The sequence below is a fragment of the Haliaeetus leucocephalus genome, unplaced genomic scaffold, assembly GCF_000737465.1.
Source record: "Haliaeetus leucocephalus isolate CR32 unplaced genomic scaffold, Haliaeetus_leucocephalus-4.0 Scaffold233, whole genome shotgun sequence".
Taxonomy (NCBI): Eukaryota; Metazoa; Chordata; class Aves; order Accipitriformes; family Accipitridae; genus Haliaeetus; species Haliaeetus leucocephalus.
In genome coordinates, this window is record NW_010972669.1 from 320,197 (window position 1) to 346,592 (window position 26,396).

The following is a 26,396-nucleotide window of genomic DNA, read 5'->3' on the forward strand; positions in this document are numbered from 1 at the left end:
GACTCTAGACTGAATTCAAAGGGAGGTACCTTTGCCAAAAAGGCAAGTGAAATTTTAGTTTGCCAAGGATACCAGAGTAGTACAAGAAATTGTAATTTGAATACTTACTAGCATTAAGAAACACAAATTGACCTCATTTTATGACGATGACCTTTTCTAATAATTTGTTACAGCGTTGCTATTGTATACTTTCTTGCCATTGCCAATTGTTCAAATTACTTTTTTTTTTTTTAATGTGAACACTATTTTAAACATACTTTTATAAAAATAAAGTACAAAAAGGCTTGGTTGATTTAAAAATACTTTAAATGTCTGGAATACATTAAAAAACCCCAACATTTTATTTTAAAATATATTAAAAACATCTTCATCATTTAATGTCAAAGGCACTAGCCCAAGGAAACAGGAAAGCACAGTGCACAGAACAGCATGTTTATGAAAATGCTGATGTAAGGGTAGGCTTTAGACTGCCAGGGGAGCTACATCCAGTATACATACTTTAAAAGTTCCCCTAGTTTTCAAGATCAGTTTTGAAGTATTCTCTGCTTGCTAAATGGAAATTTTACATAATTTCCATAACTTTAAAAAAATTGTGCTGACCTTAAAACTTGCGCATATATGTCATTTCAAGATGATTAAATGTTTTCTGTCATTTGTCAAAAAAAGCAGAAAATACTTATTGCACTCCTATTTTAATGCAAGTGCTACATTTTTAAAACAGTCTCTTGTCTCTTATTCTGCTTCTGAGAAAATCTGACTCTCCCCATAAGAAATGTGATGAATAGATCTTATCCTGCAACATAAGATGGTCCAATTAGTTGTCAGAACTGCTTCTACTGCTGTGAAGTGTGTGTTCACTTTAAGATGTTTTAAAATACTGTAAGCCTACAACTCTGTACACTTTGGTCAAAATATATTAGCATCACAGAGTAACATACATACTAGAGGTAATTAAGAATTATGTCACTCCATCCAAATGGTGAAAATATTCACCCAGGTGCTTATCTCTCTTCTTGCCTTCCTGACATTTGGGTTTCAACTCTCACACTCATAAAATGCGCAGCTGCTAAAGTTGTCCCCCGTGTTCTGTACATCTATGCACATTGTAATGCCTTCGAATTCACCTCTTGTCTCATTCCATCAAATCATTTTTTTTTTTCTGAATATGCTTCCAAGCCTCATGTAACACCTCTCCTTACCAATTTGATCTAATCATAATATATCACCCATGCTTCTCCTGGTCTTACAAAGATTCCAGTCTTTATACCTTATTAAGCTGATTTTCCTATCATTTAATTTCTGATGCCTTCTTCCCCTTGTCTTGGTACCATCCTCTGTGCAACAAACCCATGTAAAATCACTCATGAGACCATGTCTTTTTCACTCTAACACACATTTTTTTAGGCCTAGTTTTACTTCTACAACAAAATATAAGGAAAACCAGACTGCCCTGCTTTCTTTTCTAATTTATTTTATTATACCCATGCTATGGAAATGACAGTGTGGTAGAAACATAAAATTGTTCCTTGACAAACAGTGCTTCAGCACAGTAATACATTTCATAATTTTCTGCAATCTGTGTGATTTCTGTAAAACACTGCTCATGTTTTCATGAGATAATCAAGCTAAAATTGATATGAAAGTGATTATTTTACTGTTGTTGAGACCCCACTTAAAGAAAATAGTCAGATTTCTTTTTCCTTTTTTTAAAGCACGATGTAATCTTCATTCTTTTTTGTGTGAGACAAGGAGCAGCTAAGGGGATTGAAAGAAGTATTAGTCTGCTTTTTGTTTGTTTGTTGTTTTTTAGAATAATCTATTACTCTATGGCCAAAGTTTTGAAGTTAGTGACCTTTAAGTTTTTCATGTGAAGAAATTATACTTTGTCTCACTAGGAAAGAGATGCACTATAAGAAAATGACTGATGGTGGGACTGCTTATAGCAGACACCAGTAGCATACCTTCCAGAAAAGTAAATTAAATAGCTAACTGTTTCTTTATATAGAAAACACTGTCTAGATGTGGATGGCTAGCTTCACTAGTATCTTTCTGATAAATGAGAACAAAGGCAAAGCTATCTTCCATCATGCCTCTTTTCAGCTAAAATTATTTGATTTAAAATTACTACTGTTATCTCCAGATATCCATCCTGTATTCCATCTTCATTAGTGTAAATAAGTATATATTGTTTTGTGCTGTATTAGCACATGTGATGAAAGTGGTTATCCTGTCTAAGTCAGAGTCAGTGGTAACTGATCAGTGGCTGAACTTGTACCTGCAACTGCTGAGCTTCTTCAAGACCATATCTCAATGTTCTTGCAAACTGTTTCCAACTCAAAAATTCTTTGAGTTTGTTGGGGTGGTCCTCAGGAAATTTGAACTCTATGAAAGCAAAATGAAAAGGCTGAGAAGGTCTTTCTTCTTCCAGGGAATCCATTACCCAAACTCCCTTTGCAAAGTCTGCAAGATGCAAGGTAATTGAGAACTAGAGGAGGCTCCTGTATCTCACATGTGCAGCACTAGACGCTGACTAGTCCCTGCTTAAGCAATCTGAGTTAACAATAACTTACTTGATGAGAAACTCATGTTTTATTCAGGGTAGGGTACCATCATCCTGAGAATGTAAAACCTTCAGTACGGACTCAAAACAGAAATACAAAAGAACGTGTTGCCATTTAAGTTTCACAAAAGAGACCTATGAGATGGCTTCAAACAGAAAATCTGCCTCAAACAGAAAATCTGCCCAAAAGCATTTAAATGAAGGCCCTGACCCTCTGTTCCTTCATGCTTGTATCTGTGGAGCAGTTTTCCTTGTATTTTGACAACAGCTGCAGTAGTATGGATCATCTGCAGTTCTGTCCGCAAATACGGAGCTCCTTTTGTTTCCTCCTCAGTTAAAGAACCCATGTATCACTGCCTACCCATCCCATTCTTCAAAATCCAGAGAAAAATATGCATTCACTACATGGTCTATCTAATTCCATTATGCTGATAGTTGTTTTCCATTATATAGCTACGGGACACAGAAACTGATGCACTAGTCACGAGGAGCTACCTGGTCTCTCTTACTTTGAAAAAAACTTGCAATAAAAACCAGTGGAATTTTTCAGTGCAAAAAACTATACAAGGTTGACTATTCAAATATAACTTTGCAAACGTTTCTTTGGAAGGGATAAAAATACTCTACACTAGCATATCTACTAAGAGCTAAACACAAGACTAATATTAGAGAAATGCCTGGCTAGCTAGAGAACAGGTATACCTTACTTTACAGCCATATATTTTGGTTGTCTTTAATTTGTAATGCTTGGCACTAAATTTTATTTTTCATTTTTAAAATTTAATTGTATTCTTGATATGTGAAATGAAGAGCGATTCTTTATACAGACTAATACAGATTATATATCAGTATTATAGTATATAGAGTAACTGATTATCAACGCACAATTACTTGCAGTTGCCAACCCGCACAATTTTATTATGAATGTACACAAGACTTCATCTAAATATTTTTCACATAAAAACAACCTATAAAAGATAAGTACTGAAGCTGTAAAATCCAGGAGACAATGAAAGATATTTTTAAGTGCTAACAGCTGCTTGGGTCTGATTCAGTTTTTCAGCACTTTGGGTGAATAAAATAAGTCACATAAGTCACTGTTCAATGCAGTGAGAGGGTCACTAAATCACTCATTTGTTTATCTCTTGCAGTCTGATTAGCTAAAACTGTAAATTTTCTTCCGGTAAATGAGTTTTTGCCAGCAGAGACTTTAGCTTAGTTAAACCACACCCACTTTTGTCCTCTGCTTTGTGTCTCACCACCCTTCCCTAGCCTTGACATGAGCATCTCTTGTGTACCATGGCAGTATTGCTCTGATGTTTCACTGATCTTTCACTTTTGAATCTGGCACACATAGCTGAAAGATTTATACATGAAGTTAGAAAGGACACACTATTCACAAGACAAACACAAATTGTTGTGATAATTAGCTTGCAATTTCCTTTTGTTTTCTTTAACACAAAGCAAATATGCACTGTATAATATTACAGGTTCTTCTGTCCTTACTTGGGAGTGCCTTTTTCTGACAGACAGTTTTGCCTATGAAAGAAACTGAAGTTCCAGATCGAAGCACAAATATTCTAAATGCTATTCAGTGTAATGTTAAAATTCTTTACATATAGCAAGTCTCCCTACTTCTTAAATCCCTTTAAGGCAGAATTTTAAATACCTCAGGTAAGTAGAGACTAAATACAGAAAACAATACAAAATAAATACTAAAATTTACCTAGAGATGAAGTAGTATAAACTGTAGAAAATGACAAAGTTATATTACATTTTCACAGAAGGGATATGGTTACACATGAAAAAACAAAGAACTATGCATGGTATTGTGGCATATTACAGGACCACTTACTGAGGTCAAGAACTAAATTCAGCAGTTGAGCATGTAGTTGACTCTGCAGGGATCTAAACATACGTTAAGAACAATCACAGCATGTCACCTAAATGAGAAAGAGCACAACTGAATGTATTAGACACAAGAATTAGACACAGGTCTGCATGGATGTAATAGTTATTATTATAATGTAAGAAAAAAAAAAATTGCTAACCTCAGAGATATTTCAACATAACCACAGTATCTGAAAAAGTTGATTTCTTTAGTAACTGAGGAATGATTGCACCTTTAATACTATCATAATTATCCTATATTTATTTTTAACTTGTAACTATTATACAAATAAATAATATTAAAGACAACCATAAATACCAACACTATCAACAAATACACAAAATTATCCTGTACATCAAATGAGTAACATGGCAGACTGTTTTATTCTCAAAAATCTTTATTCCTTGAACCAGAACATCCACAGGCTAATGGAAGTTCAATACAGGTGTCATAGATTTTCTCAGCTCTATCTAAAATTTACTCACAGATTGCATTGTAAACTTCTGAAACGGCATATTAACATGAAAATTAAGCTTCCAGTCTTCCTAAACACATTCAAAGGCCCTACTGTTTCCTAAGACAGATTGTTAACACATACTTAGTATGAAAGCGGTAAGTGACTTCTGTTAGTATAATCTGAAAAACAAAACAGAAAAGATTTTTTTTCCTTCACTTTCAGCTCTCTAAATGCATTGGCTAACTACTTCAAAGTAAAATAAAATAAAATAAAGGAAGGAATTGCCTGAAGCAGTAAGTTCTTGATCAATTGTTTAAGGAAGAAAAGACTTGGTTTTTAAGTATGGTAGGTGGTTAGTAATTAAAAGTAAGCTCAATGATTATGGAATTGCCATCAAGAGTCCATTCAGAGAGATTTATTCTGTGTTACCCTACTACTGTTGAGATTAATTAAGCTTTAAACACTCATAATAATACACTGGAAAATAAAACAATCTAATGTGTTGTAACCCAGTTATTTTGTGTCTGAGTTACAACACAGCTTGAAAACAAAGGTTCAGCTGTCTTGGCATGAAAAACTAGCTCTCTGGTCTCACTGGAGTGTTGCCATTTAGTCCAACTCAGTAAAATAAGAGGCAAGGTCAGATGGGACTGCATCTTAAGTTGGAATCAAGAATCTTAATAATTTTTAAACCTGAATTTAATATATCTAGAAGAGGAATAAAGTTGAGGCTTCCAATAGCAGACGTCTGGATTTGATGACTGAGCATGTGTATGGTAGTCCTATGCTCTTCTGCTTTCCTGAGAAACTGCACCATGAATGCATAACTCATTTTATGTTTTATGGCACATGAGGTAGACTAAATTCTATTTATTTATTTTTGTTTGGCTTTTTACATTTATTGGCATTCACATCTAATTAGGTTCTGCTTTGCTGTACTTACAGACATGTAACTCACCAGCAAAAGCAAATTTTATTCTGCAGATTGTAGAAGTCAAAATTTCCCTGATGACTTAAAAAAAATCTTGTGTATTAAAGGTATTATATGGATATCACTTTCTAGGGAACTTTCGCATTTCTACTCTTCTACATAGTTCAAATTATACTAAATGAAACATCCTAGCAATGTCACAGGAGAAATCAATGTTCAGAAGCCACATGTGAACATTGTAGTCACTCAGGCATTTGCAGCTACTGGATACACAGCTGAGATACCGTATTTTTAACAAAAACAAAAGTTCATTAAGTGAAATTGAGTGAGATCTCTATGGCTAGCTTTTTCACAAAAGCACTTAAAAGATGCTCCTGCTCTCACTGTACGAGGTGTTCCTTTATATACAGGTCAGTGAATTTATTATCATGACCTTGCTGTAAAAGAGAATGTTGTATGAATGCAAAATTGTACGTATTGTAAAAGTTATATGAATGGCTTAGATTAGGTTACACACTGGAAATCTCCATAGAAGTCTTTTGCAGATTAAATGGTGAACTGAATTCAGTTCTCTGAATGTCAGCTATCTTACTGACAAAAATTATCTTTCCTTTACACAGGATATGTTTAGAGTATCTTCTGTTCAGGCCAGTTTTTGTATTTTGGGGTAAACCAACCCACAGGGCAAAAACTCAAAGCTTACAATGCTCTTGCCGGTTTTGCAAATTTTGTGTAGCAGCAAGCTTGGAGATAAGTTGGAGAACATTTTTGACGTAGGAAGTTTAACAGACTGCAGCTATGTCTTCACTGGGAGAAACTTCCTGTGGTTGATTCTCCTCATCCAGTCTGTCCATCCAACTGCTCCTGCTCCCACTCTAAATTCCCCTGGCACCCAGGACAGTAATATTCACACAAAAGAAACAAATTTAATTACAGTAGTGACGAATATCAGAAAAAAATGCTGGTCACAGTGGTCAGCTAGAGGGCTAGGTGTACATCTCCAGGCATGGGTGACTTCAGTCAACAGAATTTTAAAATGGCAACCTCAAATAGTATTTCTTTACTTACAACATAACACTTGTCACCAATATCCAACCTGACTTTGTGCAATGCTAAAACGTTCCAAAACACAGACGTGTGCACACACCTTACAAAACTAAACTTTCTAACCTCCACTGATTTCATTCTCTAAGCATGCCTCCTTCATTTCCCTCTGCAAGACTGACAGGACTATCAGCTCCCCTCCTGCCCCCGCTCTGCTATATATAGGGCAGGACCTATACATAGATTATATACTCCATCCTTTGTAGAAGTAATTCTGGCCCACCTCCTACTTTCAGCCTTACCTGTCTTGTGGAGAAACCTGTTTGCAAAAATGCATGTCAAAGTTAGGACATACTGTAAATGACAGGCCTCAGGACTGATGGATTCCTGTTTGCCTTGACTGATCAGAAATCTCCCTTGCTCCGCAAGTGTCAGCAACCCAACAACATACATTATTGATTTGTAACTGCCTTAAGTGCATTTCTTCCACAACTGTGCCTCAACAAAAGAGAAAAAGCGAACAAAAACCCTTCTAGTGAATATAAACAACAGAGGATCTTGTTAGTATCTTCTAGAAAAACAGACACATGCTGCAGGATCCAGTTCTGACAGTGGGGACAGCCTGGAAGAGAGGGGAGTGACTTCCTCTTGCTTCTTTATCCCGGTTTTTGACTGGGATATGCTCAACTATGCCCACTTAAACCACAGTGGCAGCACCTCTTCTCTTCTTTGCCTTCCTCTGGAGAAACACAGTGCAGGGTCCAGTAATCCTGTCCTGTCTAGCCACACCAAGTGTTAAGAGTGGCAGATGACTAACCCTGCCTACAGGGCTTATGTCACAAGGGCTCCTGTTCTGCAGCACAAAGGTACTTGAACTAGCTTTAAATTAGCAATATCAAGTGCCCGCAGGAGTTCAGCCACAGCAGCACACAGCTCAGCACAAAAGAATTCACCCTGCTTCTCAGAAAACTGTTACCGCTCCCCTAGCTAGTTAGGCTAAGGGCAGCTACACAAGACTACAACAGGCGATCTTCTGGATAAGAGGAGGGACACCAGATGGATACAGATGAGGAAGCACAGGGAAACAAATTTTGTAAGTTTACTTCTGCAGTGCTCCTGCCCGTGTTCCGTGCAAATTCTTTGGCTGCTTCTTCATCAGTAACAGGCCCTAAGCATTAAGCTTCAGTATTTCCAGCATTAACCTTCACTGGACAATGATAGCCTGCCCAATGCCCTGTTCCTGTTGTATCTCTTAATGCACAGGGCTGGTGCTGGACTAAACCTTTATGCCTGGGGACAAGTTTTGGAGGAAAAGGCCAAGTCCAAGTATTAAAGATCTACACCTTTCACATTAGAAAAGCAAACTAAATAAACCTATCTTTGGCATTTTGCTAAGTTGGATGGAAGACGTGTTCTTTCACTTCGTTTAGTTTTGTAGTCTTTATTGTGTAGATGTTTCACTCCTTACCAGTCATGTTTTGTATCTATGCTATTTAGAACCTTTGCAACAGAATGAAGATCTGATGGCACCTCAATTTTCCACTACTGTTTTTATATTTGCAACACTAGCTTTTACCAAAGTTAGAAATTGATAATATACTGTATTTGTACCATCCCCCTAAAACGATCTGAGGAGAGTTTTTAAGGGAGCTCTGTTTAGAGATTGCAATATCAGCATTTTATTAGAAAACACTTTCTAGTAAACAGTTTACATGGAAGGGTGTTTTTGGGAAACAATGCTCTAACAGCTGATGTTTTAACTGAAGATGGTAGCTGAAAATACCAGATCAAATGATACAGTATCAGGTTTTAAAAATAATAATTTTTAATTTTTTTTTAAGGAAACCCTGCTCTTTTGTGATATCATAAGATAAAAAATATTGTTTGAAAACAGCACTTAATTACCTTCTGTCCAGGAGATCACAACCAGAACATTGTACTTACACTGCTTTGGGATTAGTGAAATGTTGGAAACCCTGTCTTTCATAAAGAATCAGAAAAGCTCCATTTACTATTCCTGAAACATCCTATTACTTGGGAATTTCAACCAGGACTAAGAGTATAAGCAAATGGTATGAGCTTTAAAGGAAACAGGTTTGTGCAGAACAATATAGGAGTGTCAGCCGAAGATGCAGTTAAAAAAAAGAAGCCTCACCCTGCTGCAGTAAGAAGACAGTATTGAAACAATTAGCTGAGGTCACTCTATGTTAGGCAAAAGCTGTCTTCAAAATGATTCATAATTCTGACATATTAGGTCAAATGAAACTCTATACATGCCGAGAAAATTCCTGACCTTCCTTTGACAGAGGCATATTTTTTTAACTGAGTGCAGTAAAAGGCTTACAGTAACTGAATCTGGAAATACTACTTTTTTTTTTTTTTTTTCCATTTTGTTGCAGTCAGTGTTACTAGGATATTTTACTAGCTATCATAAATCTTTCAAAACATCAACTATGGTCACAACATTTTACAAAGCACGTGTTGTACGCCTGTGGACTTTTGACAAGGGATGAGAGAAGATACTACCTGAAGAATCAGATACCATAAGAGAAGGGATAATACAAGAATTCAGGCGCTTAGTGTCTGACATCTGGAATGGTCTATCTTCAATAAAGACTTAGGAAAAAAACCAACTACCAGCAGGAACTGCAATTAATATCCACTATAGGGTAGTATTACTAAAGCAACAGCTTTCAAATAGTAGAATAGAAGACTTCTTGTCTCCAAATTATTTTCAAATTCTACATGTTCTTTAAGGAGAAATTTACTTGGAGCTTTACAACTTACAGTGATATGACAGCATGCCAACTTGTTAGATTTTCTTAAAAGTCATGTCAAAGGGCACTAAAAATTCAGACAATGAAATAGGGTGAACAGAAAGGAAGAACATGCTGGGTTCCCTTTGTGATTCTCTCACTTGTTAATTCATTGATCTTGTGCAGGTCATTCAGTCTGCCAGTATTTCCAGCTGTACCAATTATGTTCATTCCTACACCTTTTCAAAACCATTTTGAGATGATACTGCTGTGAGAACAACATTATCCATCACTGAACACTTCCAGGGCATCAGAAGCTCTCAAGAACCCTGCTAGAACCTACCTACCCATCAATCTAACCTACAGCTTACATGCAAATAGTGAGCTCCATGGAAGCTACAAACAAAATTTTACAGCTAGTTAAGTAAACAATCACAATTAACACTAAACACAACCGCTTGTTTGTGCTAAGTCTTGCTGAGTCATTTTGCTGGCACAAGGAAAGACTGGAAAAGCAGGCAGAGGGATGCTAAACAAAGGCAGTGAGCAGCCTCCAAGCAGGGCAGTCCCAGAAAGGACATGGCCTCCCTTAGAAACAGCCCTTCCCTCACTTCCTGCAGATTAATGAGGCTCCAAACTGATGCCAACACAAGACAAGCCTAATTTCACAATCTGCCTGTGCCTGTAACATTTCACACTAAGAACTCTCTGTTATAGTGTTTCCACAGAAGACATTAGCTAGCAACAAACAACAGATGTAATCTAAAAGAAGTATGTCTCAGACACTCAAAATCTTAATTGCTGCAGTGGAAATGTTGACAAAGGAAGGGAAATTCAAATGTACATATACTTGCTTCAAGAAATAGTCTTCCTGTGTTTATTTGTTAGCCTAATCCTTGAAGAGAGTGAGAAAATATCTGTTGATTTCCACCTGCTGGTACCATGGTTTGTGCAATAACCCACTAACAAGTTTCCCTATGAACCATTGCTCCTTTCAGTTACTGAAATATGATAATACCAGAAAATGCATGCACAAAACCAATACAGCATCTACCAGCCCCTAGTTTACATTTCGTGCTGATTCTTTTAGTACAGACTTAATTTTATGAAAATTGACAACTGAATTATTTCTTAATTTTTCAGAAATTCATTGAGACATCTACACTCATAATTTTACCTGTCTACAGCACAAGAAAAAGAACAACACACCAAATTACCACAAATTTAAAAGATAGTTCCCTCTGACTAAGCTAACAAAACCTGTTTGGAAGACAGAAATACCATGATCCCCCAAACCAGTTGTCTTCTGGGGGAGAAGAATCTTGGACAATTACAGAGCTAAACCATTTTTTTTTCATTAGCTAAAGTAAATTTAATTTGTGTATAAACATCTTCATATTGTTCCACCCCTAGACAAGCCCTCTGTTTTAATCATAGTATGTCCCTAATGATCATACAGTAAAGCAAGGTCTAAGACCTCTCTTTAAGCTACAGAAGAGCTGTGAGAATCAGTGGCGGAGCAACAGGATCTCACTTCCGTGCAGGATTGGGGATGGCGAGCATGCACATGAGCAGAACAGCAGGGGAAAAAAAATAAAAATAAAAGAGTGCTGCAGCCAATCAACCAGAGGAAGCTCAAGAACACTTGGGTCTGGTCGATTTTGAGCCTAAAACAATTGCCTTGTGGTTCTCCACCCAGACCAGAAAGAATTTGACAGGGGCTGTGACAATTGGCAATGCTGAAATCAGAACAGCTTAGATGAAATCAATTGAGCTGGGCTGACTGACACCATATGAGAGTCTAGCTTACTATTTTACAGAAACATGAGATTAGTCAAGGAAGGCACTCATTTGAGTTACTCTGGATTTACATTATGAAGTAAGAAAGTAGCCCCACAACTCCCCAGGCTACAGTAGAGCTTTCTGAACACTTCTAGCAATACTGTAATACTTAATGTAACTCTGAAAAGCATAAAATAAAGACATTCTACTTTTTAAACTTCAACACACTTTGGGAAATTGAATAGAATTCCAGAACTAATTCTTCTATTTCTGCCTACTTTTCAAAACTCTCAAATATGAAGTGTTAATACATTTTGTGCTTGATGACCAAGATAGCCAGAACTTTTTTTCCTGATTAAGAATGTAAACATCTGACAAACATTCCAAAATATGTTTTCTATCATCATGGAAAAAAAATTCTTGCATTTGTCCACCTTAAATGCTTTTGTGAAGGAACATTTAGAAGATTGGCACCATGTATTTTGTTTCAAAATAAAGAATGAAATTATATCTTTCTAGGGAGTTTTGACACATGTTTTTGATTTTGAGTAAACATTTTTTTCGGGTTAACAGAGTTCTTGGTTAATGTTACCTTTAAACCATTAAATCTTCATATAAATCAGTCTGTTATTTTAAGAGACAATGAAAAAGTACTAATTGAAGAGTGCATAAGCTCTGTACTTTGAGTAGAACAAGACCAGAAGCACAGAGAAATTTATTGTTTGCCACCTAAGTACATGAACACTTTGTCTGCATAACAGAATACTGGCACCAGTACTTACTCCATCTGGCTTAAGTGGGTACTCACGTCCAGTCTGAAAACTGTGAGTCTTGGCATTTAATGAATAAACAATAAATCCAGTATTTGTCTGTTTAGTATCCATCACTGGGAAGAACTATGATCCAACATGACAACCCTTTCCAATAATGAGGTCCATCCTGTAAATGTTCTTTTCTCATGACTTTCATTTCTGGATTGTGTAATGTGCTACAAAGATCACCTTGACTGCCTCACGTACATGTACAGTTATGCTAACATTTCACAGAGAATTGCCTTTATGGTAGACAAAAGTCTGTATTGTGGTGTATTCCTTTGGGGTTTTATTGGGGGAAGGAGAGGCAAGCTCTGGACAGCTGGGAATTGTACAGTTGGTACTACATTAGCATTTCTCATCTACTTTCTTTGGCAAATTCTGTAATTTACAGCATGTTAAAGGTCCCTGGAATGTGTTGTCTCCTTTTGCTTATAAACAAGTTGCATGAAGATCTATAGTAAGATCAAACACCTCATCCTTACCTTTCAATGAACTTTTACTCATGATCTAATCTAAGACTAAAAATCACCATTTGGGTTTTCCTAGGGAAATCAAAAGTAAAAGAAAAGACGCCAAAATGAAACCACCATCTACCTACATGTACTTTCAACAATTTTGCATATAAATCTGCAATCCTAAAAATATTGACGTAATACATCCATGCCAGTAAGACAATTTAAAAATTCCCTTCAAGAGAAATGCACAAAGTTCTCCCTAGTTTTTGAACACTCTTCCTTAGATCAGCTCATGGATGATGGTGGACAAGAGCTTCAGAAAGACATTATCTTCTTTAGATTGAGCATGGACCTACAGTACTGTAAATGTGCATGGAAGAAATGATACACCGAATTTATGGAACAGCACTATATTCATCCGGAAAACTAATGTTTAAATTCATATAACTGATGGAACAACAAGAAAAGAATGACCTTAGCTTTTGCTGCACAGCTGTAGCTATATGGAAAGAACTACACATATGAACTATGTTTCAATTCCTGAAGAAAACTCTAAACAACAATATGCGTAGTGAGAAAGTCCACAACAGCCATTCTACAAAATGCCAGATTAGACAGCCAAGGTCTCTACTTCATTTTGCTTATCACTATATTAAGACTGCAAACTCTTCACTTCCTGTGCACTTACGATGAATGTACTGCCTCACTTTCAAGTTTCATCCAAGCTTCTTCACCATAGAAATGTGAAGGACTGATACTTGAATCAGTTCAATCTTATCTCATTTACAATTCCATGGACAAATTCAGAGATAAATAGTCATTCTATTACCTCCAAGGTTGAACAAAAGAGGAAACATTTTTCAAGGAAAATCCTTGAATACATTCACTTCATCTGTGAAATCCAGACAGCAGCCTATCCTGATTTAGGTATACTGGAAGTACTCCAGGTTTGACCTTCAGCTTAGATCAACATAAGATGCTGAAGGCTTCTTGTCACATTGCTTCCTCTTTCAGCTAGAAGGAAACATTTTTCCACTTACAAGACAAAAATAAACGCCTCTGAGCACCAAACACTCACAGAAAATTGACCCAAGACCAAGACACTGATTAGTGGAAGAACACTATGAATTCTTAACCACTAACTGCTGTAAGAGCTACTCCATTCTTCATTTAGAATGATTCTTTATTGATATCCATCCCACAGACATGCTCACATAGACTTGGGATCATACAGCAGTAAAAGAAAGAAGACTAGCAAGGAGTGAGGTAATACAGTTCACATAATAATTCTTCTCAAACCTTTGCCACTGAAATTAAACAGGAAAAAAAAAAAAATCTACTTCTCTACCTAAGAGGGAGCACAAGCATGACAATAGCTAATAGTCCATTACTGTCATGGTAATCTTATTGAAACAATTTGGGTTCTGAATACCTCTATTTATTACATATAGAACTCTTAAAGACATCTATTAGCCAAATGAAATTCTAGGGTAAAAACATGCCATGACATCCTTCATTTAGTGTCATGGCATGTTTTAACCCAGAATTACAACTGAATAGAACAATGTCTACCTTTTGCTACCTCTTCTACCAGATCTTTACACTTTCCCAAAAGGGTGTGAACTAAATTAATGACTGCTGATAGAAAAACTCGGTGCAGCTAGCACTCAGTTTAACTGAAGACATCAGAAGATGCCTGTGAACAATAGTTCACATCCTGTATTGTTCTGAAGTTACATAGTTCATAAACACTGTATCACTCTACTATATTATATTATATTCTTATGGAAACTTCTTATAAACATCATAGACATATTCTTACCAAAGATAAATCCACTGCATAAAAAAAGAGTCATAAACACATTTTTTTAGCTTCATGTTCTGAATTAAGAATATTGAAACAATTTTGCATTAAACTGTCAGTGAGATTAAAGAGAAAAAAGTTTTAAAAGTTTGCTTTATGAATGAGATGGAAATATTGTACTTAAACATATTATTTTGCTAGAAGCATACAGAAATCTAACAAAGTATTATTGGCATTTGAGATGTAGTTTGCATTTTAGCTAGTTACAGCTATCCATCACTGATGCTGTTGCCATCTTTTAGCTTCACATCTCTATTTATGTAACACTTATTTTATGAAGTGGTTTACACACACAGTCTCTTACGTTTATTTACTTACCAACAGTATCACATGGTTCGTCTTTATGTACACAGAAATCCTTCCTAGAATTGGGGGGGAAAAGAACAATGTTAAGCAAGCCAAGCTGTCAGACTGGTAACGACCGTGTGACCTATTTACAAATATTTTGTATGGCTCAATGAATAAATACAGAACAGCAGTATCTCAACAAAGAGCATGGGGAAGCAAAGGCCAGGATTACCCAGAACACTTAAACTTGAGTTTATTCTCAGAACAGATTTAGGAGTAGTTGGGTGACAAAACATATTTCAAAATTTAAAAAAACCAACATATTTAAATTACATTGTACCTAATTTCTGGGTTTTTTTCCCCCCATGTAAGTATCTTGAAATGCAACAAGTCTAAAGTTAGTCTTTCTTTCATTTGAAATAAAAATATCTTCAGTGCTTAATATCAGTTCCAAATGCAGCATTGTAATCCAGCATTTAATCAGAGATAGAGTCAGAAAGTTTTTGTGCTAATAAGTCAATGATTAAAATGACTAATAGGAATACATTCTGGAGAAGCATTTCTGCTAGGGCATCCCATTCTAGTAGTGGAAGACTTACAAATTAACTCACTGGGAGAAGACTATCCTATCTCCTACATAGATTTTAGTCCAGCCATAGCTCTATAAATAAGACTGTTCAATTGCATGAAGTGGATAAATATTTCATCTTTGTGTTAACCAACATCTGCTTGGGATTCATTTTAATTTCACATGTATTTTACCTGTTCTCAGAGAAATATAACAAAGTTACCAAAAGAGCAAAGGAAAAGCTGTTTTTTACTGGAGTATTATAACTCATGCTAATTTTTTACTTTAAGTAAAAATGGGGCTGCTGAGGTATGCATGAACTGAGGAAGGTGGGGAGGGAACCAACAAGGAACAAACAACAAAAAACCTCTACATATAGCATCTAAGAAAAATACAACCTAGTTACCTGAACTTCATTTCAACATGTACTCAAGTTTCTGTTCTTTAGCTGTGCCACAGAGTAATGGTCTCCCTATTTTTAGAGAGGGACCACATGGGCCACAGAGATTTCATTTTTATATTCTGCCTATGAAGCTACAAAGATATACACATAGATTGATAAAGATACACACATATAGAAACACTCATTTTCCAGGAACAAAATGCAGGAATTATTTGGTGCTTGAGATGAGAGAACAGACTAGTGATACTTATCATTTTTACAAATGTAACTGCTCCAAGAGCTTTTTGTTTGTTTGTTTGTTTCCCACAGACTATTCCCACAGAATGATTTAGACCCAAAAGCAATCTCAAGAGGCCAGCAAATTTCTGACACTTGCTAAAGGCCACACAGCCAGAGACTTGGGTTTACATAGCTTTTGATTCTCCAGTCACCATTGCCAGACAACTACAGGGTAGAAAAGCAAAACAACAGTGCTAGAAACAAGTCTTGCGAATAAACTGATAAAGAAACTCTGGGAATCCACTTAGAAGAGGCCTGGAAATTGAGCCAAAGGTGGTGAACAAGAAACTATAATCAGATACAGAAGGAAGTTCTTTTATTTTTTCAAACCTGCAACAAATTGCATTAATGCACTGGGTTGTAAGACAATTCTTTGTTTTGTGCTATGTGACACAAGGGACTTATTGTCTTGTTAAGCAACATGACAAAACGATTAGAAATATGGGACTTGTGGTGAAGCAACAGAACATGTGTAAAGACAATCTAAGGACATAGATTGTCTTCCACACACACTCATACAACTGCCAACAAGTAAAAAAAAAAGAGAGCATACCTTCAAATGTAAAAGAATACCATCTGACATTTTAAAACTGCCAATATCCAAGAGGTTTCTGCTTATGTAATAGCTTTGTTCTCATACGCTTACTGAGCTGTTTTTGTTTTGTTTTTCTTTCTTGGCTGACTCTGACTATGGTTAAGCTATGCATCCAGACTTTCATTATGGGACTTGGGGGAAACAGTACTGCTATGATTTGGCAAGAGAGAAGTACAATAAACCATTCTTAGTTCCTGATTTACATTGTAAGAATGTAATACCTCCTTTAATTTCCAAGAATATGAATGCATTACATACATTTGAGACTAGGCTCCTTAGTAAAGATTTACAGCTCTAGCTAGACCTACCAATGACTCTTACAGAAATCGTTCTCTAATTCCCACCCGGTAACTTAAATATTCCACCATATTACAACTACGTTCCTGTGCATGTATACAACATACACACATATATTTATATACACCCCTCTACATTTTTATATATATATATATATGGAATTGGCATACTGAAACTACACAAAACAAAAGAGAGGATATGGACTCTTCCAAGTAAGAGGAGGTATAAAATAGAGCAATAAAACACACTACAAAGCCCTCAGGAAAGCCACTGAGATTATTTGCCTTTGTTCTTCTCCTCCCTTCTCTATGCAAAATAGGGCAAAGATATTGGCGTTACCATTAATGCATATAGAAGCTTTTGTGGCTCAAGTTAGTAACTGAGTAACACTGAAAGCAAGAAACTGGTTAAAACACACTAAAGACCCCTTCTAACCACTATCCAGAACACAACTTCCGTTACTCTAAATGGTTACTTTGCATGCACATGGAGGGGAGAACAGGTCCTTATTCAACTGAGAGAAAAGAGGAGCTTTCACGAGATTTAGGACTGATTTCCAAGCTTGAACGAGTTGGCTAACTCTAGAAGAGAATTCTAAGCAAGAATGGGTAACCACTAATCTATTGTTTCAGAAAATTGTATTTAGTTAGTGCATTTTTAATCGACTACACGTAGCATTAAGAAAGACCTTCACAGCAAAGACCAACTATCCAATTTCTAAATATAAAGTATCTCACTACATTCTCTTTGTTAAAATAAATCCTGATGTGTGGATGGGATGTACAACAGAAAACATGAAGAACAGCAGAGGAAGACTACAGAAGAATCCAGGGTTTTGTTATGTTGTTTTATGAATAGTTTGCACCAATTTGTCATTTTAGGTAAATTTAACACTTGTTTTAGGCATACCAGTCAAAAGACCTATTGTCCAAGACGGTTTATCATTTCCTTCCATATCCTAGATTGGAGAGAAGAAGAAACAGAAGAGGACAGATAATGGATTTTACCAGTCTACCAAATCTTCATTCTGGCTTTCACCCTACTTTCAGCTTCTTAACTTCTCTAATGTTCATAATTTTGATAAAAGTAGTATAGGCTTGAAACTGCAGTCTAACTCCTGCTGCTGTCTTTGAGTCTAGGACTTACCACTTTTTCAGATATATTTGAGGCTTATGACCCATGCAACAAGTTTTCTCAAATCATAAGGTTTTTATAAAGAATAGTTGCAGTTAGTGGCCCCCATGGCAAATAACATTATCATCACACTGCAAATGCCTTCGTTTGCATCGTGCTAACTGAATAATGACAACACTGCAGATGTTCTTGTCTCTTCATGTAATAGTACATTCTGAAATTTTTCCCACATATAAACTAAGCACATACATACTAACTAATAAATGCACTTTAAAAAAAATTAAATTAAAATCAATTTTGGAGTTAATGAACCACAAGACAAATTACACATTTACTATTCAGCTGGCAATTTAAACAAATGGACAATGTTACTATTATAAATGCTATTTCAGAAAATGTTTAGTACTTTGAGAGTAAACCTCAAATGCACTGGTATGCACTCAACAGTGTATTTTAGCAAATCAGGAAATAGTATATTTAAATATTTTAATTAACAGATCACTTAGGCTCTTTAAAGTTGAACTGAGATTAAAAAGGATAATATAAATAGGCCTTCTTCTAAAGTCCATGTTTCAGCCGAACTAAAAAATTACAGGTCAGAAATGTGGTAATTGATCTACTAACTGAATTGAATGTGTAGCTGACATCTTAAAACAGATATAAAAATGTTAGGAAGCCAAGGAAGGTGTTTTTGAGTAGAGTCCAACAGAATCTAGACTCAGCTATTGGTAAAGTTTGAAAACTAAATTACTTGTGGTAGAATACAAGTAGGAATGAAGACAAATCAATTTTTAAAGATGACTCATCTGAGTAACTTTTATTTTAATGTAGCCAAAACTGGACCCCCAAACTTGATCAGATACGCCAACAGCATGACAACAACAAAAAGAAATGAGCATTTGAAAACAAGCAGTAGGACTGAACAATATCCTTGGACAAAGATGCAGGAAAATATCAGACATGGCACCAGTACAACCGTTCACACACTACTGTGTCCAATTTTGGCGCTTATGCTTCAAAAAATAATTTGGAAAATAGGAAAAGGTCTGGAAAGAGCTAAAAGAATGATTCCATGTCTGAGAAACAGGCTTAAAATCCTCTCTAAGTTAATCTAAGAGAAAGATGACTTGTGACTTCAGCACAGCCTACAAGTATTTACACAGGGAGGAGCCTTCTAACAGCTCTTTAGCAGCAAACGGTACAAAGAGATCCATGGTTGAAAGCTGAAGTAACAAAAATTAGAAATAAGACAACTGTCCATTCTGAAAGTAAATAACTGTGGCAATAGTCTACTACAGAGCACAGTTAATCTTCCTTTCTTTTAAAACTTTGTCTCAAGACTGTCTAGCCTTCTTATGCACCAGAAAATTAAAATGTAAAAATGACTGACCGAATTTAATATTAGAGACTTGCACTAGATAATCAGAGATTTAAAATTCAGTTTATGTCCATGTAATGCTATGTAACAGGTCTGTCAGAGTGAATGGAACATATGTAGCCTGAGTACTAAAGCTCAAGAGAACAAGCTGACAGAAACAGGTAAATTCATGCAGATTTTTCTCACAGGTATTATTACAAGCATTACCACTTCACAGACTCAAACAACTTGAACTTAGAGAAGAAAAAACCAAAACCAAAACAAACAGCATGTGATGACTTAAAATTAGGGGGATTTTTAAAATACACAAGATAAAAAATACATGTCTTAAAATTAACATGATAAATACAGGAGATTGTGTTTTTTTAAAAAAAGACACTTTTGATTCTGAAGTATGCTCTTCTCATGTTTCCATGCTTCCTTCTTCATCTACAATCCTATTAGTAAATATTTAATAGTAAGGACACGTGAGATTCTCATGAACTCCCTTGATGTCTGCTATTGATGTCAAAAGAGAAACAGTAAACACTGTAAAACTTTGAAAAAATATCAAAGTTGGCAGTGTTGAAATTACAGTGATGAAAAAATACCACTATGAAGACAAAATTAAGAATAATTTAATCTCTCACCATGCACTTGCAAGAACTTATTTTTCCAGAGCTGAATTCCACTAGAAGTTTAAGGACAGTAGCAGCTTAATAACCAAATCTCCTTCCCCTTACATTTCAACAATTTTGGACTGCCAAACACTGCAACCTTTTTCGGTAACCCTGTAATGTTAGTTTCTGTGCAGGAGTCATTCACAGTCTTCCACCTCTGACCTTCTGAGCAGGTATTTTTGGTTCAAACCATTATCATCAGAAAGGTATTAAAAAGCAAAGTCAGAAAAAGAACTGTACTTCTTGTGCACGTTGGAATGTAATAGCAATGCTTAAGAAATTCTTGTCCAAGCTTTCAGGAGAGTTCTGGAGGGTAGGAACGATTGGAAATGAAACAATATTTAGCAAATTTAAGTGCTGTTTAATCCTACTGTCTACTTTTATAGAATGAGGCACTTTCTTACAGTGAAAATGCTTTGCAGCACTGTTTCAATTATATATCACCCACAGCAAAGAGATTTCAGACACTGCAAAACAATACGAATAAACAGCTGATGTACACTGTGAACATGGAATATCACTGTCTATCTGACGAATATTAGGAGAACTGGAGACCACAAGAACATGTGAAAATGGCAATTCTGAGAAGGAGAATACAGAACTTGACTTTTTTTTTTTTTATTCTTTTCATATTTACATGTTTTTCTAAAAACCACTGTGACAGAGATTGACCTATGCACTGGGAAAGCAGCATGATGCATAACTTTTAAGTGAAGGTAGATTCTGCCTCATTCCTGTACCTTTTTTTTGAAATACACTTCGAAGCTTTCATTACCTTGTTTGCAATAGGGGCAATATAAGAATTTAAGAACTGTCATAGAGCAACTGTGGGCTTTTTCCTGCCTTACTTTCAGTTACCTCATTCAGGTCAGACAACCTGTGCAGATAGCAACAGGTAACATCACCTCAGTGGCCACCAAAATCAAGGCTTAAATCTGTGCACTAGCACTCTAATGTAAAAGGCAAGGAGGATGTTGATGTGCCATGGTATATTTTTTCCTCAGAGAAAAGTACTTCCTGACACTAAAGTACTAGTGCTAATTTATAACTGTGAATCAGATAGACAGTTTTATCAAGAGAGTCCTTAAAATAATTTCTGTCTTAATTCTCACATTCGCTTTATACTTAACCTCCCTGGGGATCTTTTCTAAATACACTATTCAAACTTTTTCCTTCTGTCCTCCCTTTACTATATGGCACCATATTTTAAACAGGACATTACTTCATCAGAATAAGCCAATTTAAAGGCAAACTAAACAAAAACTCACAGGCTGAAATAGGACACAGTAAAGTGAAATTAACAAATTGGTAGCAGATTCATATGTATCATTACAGCCTATTTGGGCAGCAGAGAAAGTTGTGGGGAGAAGCTGGTTTTGCTTTCTGCTTTATACAACAAATGCAAAAATAAGTCTTGAAAAGTACCTTTTTCATGGAAAGGCTATGACGGCTCTTTGTTGAATAAGTCTCTATTACATACACGTAACTCTGTAGTTAGGCTTTAAAAATTAGCTCTGCAGAATACTCAGTACTTCATTTCTAACTCTTTTGGTTACTAGACACAACTGGCATGTGAAAGCACAGGAAAGCTTTTTCAAAGCACTCTTGCTGTTCTATTATCATGTGAGACAAAAAAGGAGGTGTGGGTAAGTTTTAGGAGGTCTGCCACAGAATGTGTTAGATAACCAAGACTTTACATTTTTACTTGAAAAATACCAAGCAGTTGGTGTTCATCTGTCTAAACAAAATTATTTCTCTCAGTAGAGCAGGTCTGCTGTCCGAAGCTGTTTGGAAGTTGTGACAAAGGAGCTTATTCTGTGTTTGCAAAACAGAATGAGACTCTGAGTTAACAAAACACACAAGTGGAGCCACACATGGGGTTAGCTATATCATAAACCTGATGATGTGCAGAGGGAGCCTGGATTAGCAAAACATTCCCACAGTCAGCAAACCGCACTGGTATGATTTATTAGCAGCTAAAGCAGCTCTGAGATGGGAGGCAGTATAGTCCAGAGAATAATACCACTGAAAAAATAAAAATGTCAGAAGAACAGATCTTTAATTTCTGGCTCCAGCACTGACTTACTATCTGCCATCCAACCAATCACTTCCCTGCTCTCTACTTCAATTTCCTTAACACTGATCAGAGATTTACTCCAAAAAACATATTAAAGCTGACAGGTAAAAAAATTGTAGGCAACGCAAATCAGAATGTCACTATTACAAAGCACATCAGAAAAGCATGTCTTAATATACGATTAGACTTTCCAAAAGCTTTTTTACCATTTAGAAATGCTGCATGAAATTCAAAAAGCTCTGTGGCCAAATGCACTAGCTGCTAAAGACATCTCCAGACCACTGCCTCTTGACTGCTTAACTAACGCCTCACTTGCATCAGCTCAGAACTCTTCTGCCTCTTCCCATAAAGGCTGGTTAAGGTGAAAATGAAAAAATGAAAGGAAAGAGGTGTTACATGCTTTATTTCAAAGTATCTTACTATTTGTGAGACACACCTCACAAGCTAAAGAATGCAGACCTAGACTCACTCTCCTGGCAGATGCAGGCTTGAAGGTTTGTGCTCCCTCAAGCTGCTGCTGCTGCTGCAGATACTGCTGACTGCCTCCACTGTCGCAAATAAGAGAGCCAGGGGACAGGCAAGAGGTCACCCAATCACCCCTTGTTTCTAGCAACCAAGCAGTATGCAATTGCTCTATTATCCTTGGACAGTCACAACGTACAACTAGATTTAAGAAGGTCTACTCCCCTTTAGCTATACTTACCAACCCAATGCCATGCATGATACTCAGCCATCCCTTATGCCTTGGCCCAAGTTCACTCCTTCCTACTACTTACATCTTTCCTTCTACATCTAGACTCTTCCCCCACCAACACACTCACTGCTATTAAAATCAGGTTTGGGTCTTAATGTGAAAAATTTCTTTCCGGTCTGTCATCCCAATTCTGTTTTCTGATGAGCTAATGGCAATTTGTTACAAAGAATGTTATTTCTTGTCTTCCACAGTAGCTCAGAGGAGCCTGTGTGAAGGACTACAGCTTAGCTAATGTATAAATGTGTAAGAAAAACTAATCTGCCCCTTCAAAGCCCCAACAATTCATAAAACAGATAAACACAACAAATAGAGGAGGGTGGCACCAGGTAAGAGGAGATGGATGTGGGCTTTTCTAAGAAAAAGTAAGGGATTAAACAGCAAAAGTAGCAACAAAGCTGTCACTAGAGGCAATCTGGACTTCTTCCTTCCCTCCTTCCACTACGTGACTGGCTCTCCAAAACCAGGGAAATTTAGGGAAGCATTTTTCTGCTTCAGAAAACTGAAATACATTATATTTATTGGAGTAATCAGAATGCAAACTAATTTTTAAAAAATGCATATAGCTCCCAGTGAGATTGCCCTGAATAAATGGTATAAGGCTATGTGTAAGTTTAAAGATTACATATGGTTTTAGGATACCATGCCACCAACTAGCATGGGACAGCACAATGGTATTCCAATATATCCAATCACAGGAATTTTCTTTGGAAGGGAAATCTGAAGGTCATCGAGTCCAAGGTCCACATAAAAAATGGCACTAAGCCTAACCCTGGACCAGTTGAACCATCATTCTGTCCTTTTCTTTAGATAATGGCTGTACGCTGTCTGAACATCAAGATGTATCCCTCCTATGCACCACTTACAACCTAAACCATTACAGCATCTGCTTGGGACGAAAGCGGTGAGCTGAAAGCATATTTCCTTCTGAATGTGTGAAATACCTGATACTTAAGAGTTATGAGGAACTGCAGATCTGGGATCACACCCCTGTGGCCACAGAGCAGATACGGTGTACATGATGTACTTTCAGCACACAATGAAATGTGCTAGTTCTGGATACGTTAGAAGGAAGCATAACTCAATAATGTGCCTAATGCCATGTTGATCCTGCTCTGAATGTCTAAATATGCTTTTGTGTTTTGAATGAAAGTATCTACAGGTCTGTGCGTGCTGCCTCTTTTAAATGAAGGCACATGGAGAGAGGCATCCAACCTATGGCCTTAGCTATATAGCCAAAGAAGAAACAAGAGAATGAACTGTTTGTCATTTGAGATGTTTACCATCTGGGAATTACTGCTTTCTGAACCATCTTTACTACCACTTTACCACCACCTTTGAGTTCTATAAAGAAGCCTCAAGTTGCACTCTTCCTCATTGCAAAACTAAATCCTAACTGTTGGTCATCTATCAGTTCCTTTGATCTATGTTCATATTAGGCCACTGCCTGGTTTTTAGTGCTCATCTTTTAGTATTTTACCTTGTGATCAGTATGGCTGCATCAACTGAAGACATGTCTTCTCCCCAGCTTGTTGACATTTCTAAGTGTATATCATTCTTCTTGCCAAATTCTTCATGTTGCCATTTACAAAAGCTTTCCAGCATTTTTTCCCCGTGATGTCCAATATACATATCTGCCTGGAAATAAAAAACAATTCATTTTATTAAAATTATGATTTAAGAATTAAGAATATTTTTTGACTGAGTTAGCAAAAATATTCTCCTTTTTATGGCATAATATATTCACAGCAGAATGACTTGAACTTCAGGAGCAGAGACCATCTTTTTCTCATGTTAAAGATACAGGTGACAACAGTGCACTGAGAGGTGTACAGTGGATCTGTTCACCTGAACTCATTTATTTGCTGATTTTTCACTATTCATAGTGAAGAAAAGATAATGATGGGAAAAGCCAGAATTTGAACATGAAATGAGACTTCTCCACCATCTGAGAGGACACTAAAGAGAGAAATACTTTCTTATTCACTGGAAAAATATATTATCAAATTAGAAATGTGGATATGGGAATCCCTTTTTCTTACGAACTAACTGAAGTGTGAAAGGATTTCCATAATAATTTGTAGTAAAAACAAGAAATCAAGTTGACATTGTCCTGAAATATGATATACAAACCATAGGTTAATAGAAAGTCTCAATTAGGTTATCAGCTGACTTGTCTTTCTTTAGAAAGAAAGAACAGGATTTGAGATGATGCCTGAAAGGTGCAAAGAAAGAATAGTGCTATATCAGGGCACCTTTTGTTTGTCTAAGGATTGGCTGATAAAGATATCAGTTCTCCTTTTACTGTCCACTGGGTTTAAGGGAGATGATTTTTGTATTGAGCTATACGAATGCACAAAAAGCAGAGAACAAGCAGATTTTAAGAATTAGCTGATTTTCACAACAAAACTTTGTTTGATTGACTTCCAGCTGCAAGCACAGAAAAATCTCAGTATGTGCAGCACAGAAATTAGAAGATTAATCTTTACTGGGGCTGCCCAACAGTGTAAATAACTAAATAATGCACCAAAGCTAACTGAGAAAATTTGTCAGCCATTAAAGTCAGTGAATATTGCAAGCCTTCGTGGAACAACAAGCTAAACAGCATTACCCTCTACAGGCTAAGACAAAGATAATATATATACTTACTGGAGTCTCATGAAGGAGGACAAGCTTAGTCACCCGGAGATTTACTTGTAGTCCAAGGCTCTTGTGCTGGAAAAGGTTAAAAACCTAAGATAAAAAACAGTAAATAAAAATACATGCTTGTATTACCCACAACACACTGTAGACTAAAAATAATAGAACCTCAAAGAACCTCAAAAATTTCTCATATTCTACTGTGATTGTTTTAATTTTCCATAATTTGAATGGATCATTAAGCTAATGTATTATGTTGGTCTTCTGAAGGGAAAACAGAGCTTAGGCAGTATTCATTCTGGGAGCACAAAAAAGACCTTTTCCCCTCAATGGACATGACCACTTTATAAACTGTAGCCTGTTTCTCCGAACACTTACACATGTATATAACACTATTCACATGAAAATTTCTATTCAGTTAAATCCAAGATCACGGCCTGAGTGGTCTGAGCCAGGACATGGCAATAACTCTTCCTATAGTTCTGAATAGTTAAAGTTTTTATTTATTGTTCAGCTTCTGCTCCTTCTTTAGAACAATCTTTCCTTGTACATTACAGATGCTAGTTTTCAGTGCTTTATGCACCAAACGAATGCATTACAGCTCCAGATAGAGCTGGGGGGGAAGTAATCGTCTGAGTACATTAACCTTTGGGTTTTTTCAGCCACTAATGATCACACAATCCTATTCAAGAACAATGTCATCTTTTTATAAAAACCATAGATCATGAGAAATCATCCACTGCCTCTGCCTTCCCAACAATATCATGGGCTT

At 36.4% G+C, this 26,396-nt stretch overlaps 1 protein-coding gene across 1 annotated transcript in view; it reads right to left on the minus strand.

The window, feature by feature from the left end:
• Positions 1–26,396, minus strand: part of ADAMTS19 (ADAM metallopeptidase with thrombospondin type 1 motif, 19) — a 149,477-nt gene that overhangs the window by 83,309 nt on the left and 39,772 nt on the right. The window contains exons 5-7 of the mRNA XM_010567967.1: positions 25,634–25,717; positions 24,465–24,622; positions 14,874–14,917 (exon numbers count right to left, since the gene is read on the minus strand). Of these exons, the coding sequence (XP_010566269.1) occupies positions 14,874–14,917; positions 24,465–24,622; positions 25,634–25,717 (286 nt within the window). The remainder of the gene's footprint in view (positions 1–14,873; positions 14,918–24,464; positions 24,623–25,633; positions 25,718–26,396) is intronic.